Source organism: Glossina fuscipes, unplaced genomic scaffold (assembly GCF_014805625.2).
Source record: "Glossina fuscipes isolate IAEA_lab_2018 unplaced genomic scaffold, Yale_Gfus_2 27, whole genome shotgun sequence".
NCBI classification, from domain to species: Eukaryota; Metazoa; Arthropoda; class Insecta; order Diptera; family Glossinidae; genus Glossina; species Glossina fuscipes.
In genome coordinates, this window is record NW_023998422.1 from 1,820,999 (window position 1) to 1,826,821 (window position 5,823).

General features: G+C 34.6%; 1 protein-coding gene across 1 annotated transcript; it reads left to right on the forward strand.

Annotated features, from left to right (window-relative positions):
* Nucleotides 1–960: 960 nt before the first annotated feature.
* On the forward strand, nt 961–1,377 carry LOC119635791. Its single transcript, XM_038030796.1, has one exon. It carries the CDS (start codon nt 961–963, stop codon nt 1,375–1,377), a length of 417 nt encoding a protein of 138 aa, XP_037886724.1.
* The last annotated feature ends 4,446 nt before the right edge of the window (nt 1,378–5,823 follow it).

Below are 5,823 nucleotides of genomic sequence, written 5' to 3' on the forward strand. Positions count from 1 at the left end.
TTTTATATAACTTTCTAAAGTTGTAGTCTTTTTACTCTTCTTCGTCTTCTTTGAAATGGGGCTTAAAATAGTGTGTTTGCCATTTTCATCTACTGCTCGTGAGGTGCCGTTTATTCTGATTCAACTGAACACATCTAATTCTATTTAATCATGAAACAAATACTATAAGAGATTCATGAACGTCTGCTTTAACAACATCTGCATATTTTTCATTTCATGAGAAATTTTCTTGGAACGAGATGAGTTGACCTCTTTGTCTTTGCAAAAGAGAAAATTGGCTCATTGCTCGTTACTCCAAAGTTTTTCGGTTTATCTTTTTGTGTTAAGTTTGCCTCAATACGAAATGAACAAAGTTGAAGAAAATGGAAAAATATAAACATTTATACATAACAGCCCAACTCATTATTGTTGTTATTATTGTGTACACTGTTTGCATATGTAATGTATGCAAAATATACACTTATACGCAAGAAACTGTTTTATGTAAGCATTTATTTCAGTGACCAGACGGTGGGAAATAAATTGTGCCGCATCTCACTTGTACAGGACAACAGCTTGGGAGGCTTTAGCTTTAAATGTGTAAGAAATTCGATTTTTTTTTAAAAAGTTCAATTGCTATAGAACGTCGAACAAACCATGAAGGTATCGAAACACAATAGCATCGAGATTTTCCAGCCAAGATCTCTTAAGTCATTATAGATGTGTGCTGACGATCGACAAGCGCGGCGCGTTTTTAACATCAGACAAAAGCAGACCATTTACACACTGTTGATTGCTATCTTCTGTAGGAAAATGTGTAGGCGATTGTTTTTTTTGTCAATCGAGTCAGTTTTGATTTTTCTTTTATTTTGGGATGACATTTTTTGAGCAACACAAGAGTTTTTCAAGAAAAATTTGTATAAAATAAAGAATATTAAATTATAATAAAGTCCGAAAAAGATATATTGCTAAAAATCGGGAATGACTTCTATACGCATGAAAAATTGGCTTGGCAGATCTTTTTCTGAGATATGCAAAAGTTGCGCAAATTTCGGGGATCCAGAGTTGGCTCTTGGCGTCCCATGGTACGATTCACGAGTCACTAAAGGGCTCGGTATTGGTGCGTATCAAAAGAAAGGAGGCAAGGATCCCAAACTGACACCAAGTGGAGAGAAATTTGAAGACAAGGCGACTGAGCTTGTTAAAGAATGCAATATCATCGGTGCTCTTGGTAGAGGAAAAGTATTCAACAACATCGACCAAGAGTATAAGTCGATAGCCGTAATTGGATTCGGCCGCGAAGGTGCCAGATTCAATGATCTAGAAATGATTGACGAATGCCTGGAGAATTTAACTATCTTCACAAAAGATGTAAGCTTTAAGTACATGTTCATTTGAGAGAGTCAGGTGAGTGTCGCCCGATATAGGCATCAACGCCAATCGGTAGAAAAGCCGCGGAGAATTTTTAATATGACCTAATATATATATATATATATACTCATTCATATATATACATATATATGAACAAATTTATACATTAATACATACATTTATGCATACATATCTACATATATATATGTATAGAAGTATATATATATATATATATATATACATACATAATACATATGCTGGGGGTAAAATGTACGTTAGTACACTGAAATTTCACTTTAATCGCCGTACAATACCCTGTACAGGTGTTGAAAATAAATATTTACACAAACTTAATCACTCTTACGGAAGAAATTGTGCTTAAATTTCGTAATGGAAAAATGTTGTCCATACGCTATAGCGAACGGATGGAAAAATTAATTATTCGGCAGAATTTCAAGTGCTAAGAAATTATGCATTTTGTCGAGTATACGCCGCGTTGTGCTAGAAGTTTTATTGAATTTTCGTTGGCGTTTTTATTTTTTTTGCTTGTTTTAAATTTCCTTTGACTTTAAAGGACAATCGGAAAAAGTATATTTTCCAAGTGTAAATTGGTGTGTAGCTTAGTGAAAGGGGTCCGGGGCCGTTGTTCAAACTAATTTTAAAATAACTTCAGTTAACTTATACAGATTAATCTGTGAAATGAATTGATTATATATGTATTAATGTGACTGTTCAAGAATTTTTAGTTTTTTTTTTTTTTTTTTTTTTACATAAGCAAATTTTATACAAGTTAGTGACTTAAGTTGTATTCTATCAAAATTTCAAAATTAAAATTAATTTAATCATGTCTTTGGAAAGGTAAAAAACTTCATTAAATTTTCGTTTTCCTTCCTATGATATTAAGTCGCAATTTATTCACAGCAACGTAAGTGTGTGAAAATAGCACTTTTATGTCCGTTTCAAAGAAATTTAAACACATTGTCGTTATCGCTAAGTGTTGTTCAAATGCACTTATTTAAAGGGGCGAAGCGAACACAATGTTAGATAACAAGGATGCTATACAGCCACAGGCTACGTCTAATTCACATTTTTGATAACAAAAGTGCAAGCGTCAATATGTACAAGTACAATGTCAGATTTAACATTTAACAGAAAAATTTATTTCAACGTATTTGGCATAGATCGAAGAGAGATTTGTACTTAAATACCGCCTTGTTCCAATCGCAATGTAAATCTCTATATTAACTTAGAGGCTAACTATAGCATATGTGATGCATTTTGCATCCTCTTTGTGAAAACGTAAAGGAAACAAATATAAAAATTACTAAAATATATGTCGAACCATGCTTAGGTTTGTTCAGATCTCTTTGGAATACGATGATACATCAACAAGTTTTAGTTGAAAAAATGAAATTTTTACATTGAAGTATTCCTTTATTCTTTTTTTTTTTCTGTATTCATTGCACACGAAACCCTATACTTTGTAGAAAAATAAAAAAATGAGTTACATATTTGTTCGAGTCACTATGACACACATTATTATATGTTTGTGTGTATATCGTACGCTAGAGGCTGTGTGTTTTTTGACGAATACAACGTGTACACATACATATACGTAAATAAGTGTGCGTTTAACAGGAAAATTAAGACTTTATAATTTGGTTCAAGTAAACAGGAGCAAAGCATCCTGAGGCTATGAAAGCAGTTTGTTGCGACAGCGACAGCGACAGCGAGAGTGAAAGGTATACTTACGCGTCATGGCACACTTGAAAAGTAAAGACATTTTCGGGCATTCAATGTCAATTCAATGGAATGCATAAATGTACACGATGTGTGCGTCTTTCATAATATATCAAAGAATTTTTTGCTTTGAATTTTTTTTATTTTTTTTTTATTTAAATTACAGTGACATTTGCTGCCAAATAGTTTCACACACAGTTAACTAAATGCATTTGGCTCAAGCGATACACTTTGAATTTATTGCTGAGATAACAATTGTTGTTGACATTCGCTAAAAACGACAGACAAGAGAGACAATGCATTTTTGCATATTGTATTTATCCAATAACTCTATTCACTCTATTTGGCTTTCGCTTCACTGTTGTGGATTAGAAGCAGCGCTCTTTTTGTTCACTTGCATTATTGTGCATATTAACTATAATAAGCTGAGAAAATTTATTTGGACATATGGAGCATATTAGATTAGTTGAATGTTTGCAATCGTATAGAATAATCGAATCGATTTAGTTGTTCTCTGTCTCTCGGCCCAGGAGAGTCACAGCCTCAGCTTCAAGTCCAAAGGGTTAAGAACAATCTATATATTATATTGCTTCCAACCGCTTGTACTCAGTTAAGTTGGAAGACGAGTTTTGTTTCCGCCCACTATTAAAAAGCCAAGTTAGCATTTGACTTGCGGCTTTTAATTTTTATTCATTTTTTCCATTTCAAGTTTGAAAATGAGTTAAACCTCTTTAAAGGCGCGTTTACATTACATAAAAGTCAAAAATAAAACAGAGTACATACGTAAAGTTTTTTGAATTTGAATAAATGTTCGCGATGTGTTATTAGATTGAATAAAAAAATGGTTTGTGAAATTCCTAATGTACATCCTGCTCATCGTGTGGTATAAAATATCGACTAAAACTGAAAAAAATTTCTTTCTGGCGGTGTTACGGTCGCTCATCCAAAACATTAAAAATAGTTACCGCACCTGCTGCTGCTGACACAAGTGCGGAAACAACTGCAACGAACAATATTGTTGTTGTCATCGCATAATAGTTGCCCTACATTGCATAACTAATTATGTGTCGTGAAATATTTCAAATAAAAACGTTGCTACTTATGCTACTCTTGTGCACTTCTTCCAGATTTACCGTAAAACCTTAGTAGCCTAAAAGAAACTTCTTGATAGCCATCGCTCATATTTCGCGAAAATTCGTAGAGTAAGTCCATATGCAATAGAAGCACAAAGAAGGAGCACTGAGATGATGAAAATATCTCGTAATTTTTAAGAATATTAATCCCTTACTGCTTCCACGGCTGATCCTCTCTACCGTAATGTTTTCGCGCGCTTGCCTTTTTTAGGTCTGTTTGATATGATGTTTTTGATCTAGAGCGGCAAAATCTATTGCGTAGATTTTTCTCAATGTAAATTTTGTGAAATTTGACTTGTTCCTTTTCTAAGCATTCTCCAGTATAAGTATCGCTTTAGAAGAAGCCAAGTTTCGATCCATTATCTCGCAAAGTGATGAGTATTTTTATATCCATGATTAAGCTCGCTCGTCTGTCCGCCTGTCCGTCTGGCTGCCTGCCCGTCTGTCCTGGCAACAAAACCGGAGCTATTGACTTCAAATTTTGGAGAAGCATTGGAAATTCTTGCGCGCGGATTGGTGTTGAATAGTACTACGTAAATTGAGGACAGCTTTCTACGTTTCAAAGGGAATAAAAAATTAGTTTTGTACTAATTGCTGATAAACTACAACAGAGAAATCTACAAAAATTTGACCGTATGCTCTGTGAGCGATGGTGTAATTCCATCCTAGAAAAAGGCGGCCATAATTCCACTTTTTTTTTTTCCAAAACTTTTATAAAAGGCTTAGAAGCAGGCTTCAAAAACCCCATAAATTACGTAAATTCTTGTCCAGTTTCAAATTCGCCCGGCTGTCATCACTCTATCGATCCGTCCGTCCAATTTCCCAGCGTCTGTGGCAAACATTCTCTACTTCGCAAATATAAAGAAATCGGTTGCAAGCTTGCAGAGCAATTTGAAAATGATTCAAACCCTTCTACAACACGTCCACAGGCCTCCGTAACTGCGTAAAAACTGTGAACATCTTTGATTTCTACGTTCTTTGCTTGTTACTCATAGAGTACAATATCTGTGCCATATAAATTTCCATTTTTATTCTGACAATCTTTCTTTTCCTCTTTTTCTAGGACTGAATACAATTTGCTTATCCCTTTATTTTTCAAAAATTATGTGATATTAAAGTTCGAAGGAACTGATTAGAGTTACAAAATAAACATATTCCTGTTGAGCATCAAGTCCTAAATTAATCTAGGCATTTATTTCTGTTCTCTCGACCGACTAGTCTTGCTTCAGTCCTGCACTTCGCTGGGGTAACCACCCGCCCGGTCACAAAAAAGAGTGCAAACATGTAGTGCAGGGTGTAGAATAAAACCTTTCGCTTCTTACTTTGGCATTACTATCACAAAGTCGCACATAACTGTATAAATCATCACATAGAAGCGTACACAACATAGTCTCTTGCAACTTTGAGTAGACGTAGTCCTGTGGTGAGAGAACGCAATTTGCAGAGAACCTTACTTTTTCTGATTAATTTGGGGGATAGTGCTACTCCTACCCTCACGAACACTAAATGCTTTACGTTATCCGAGTCCAAATAACCATTATGTAGTGCGAGCGAGCATTTAACCGCGATGATGTTCGTGACACTTTTGCTTACAAATACT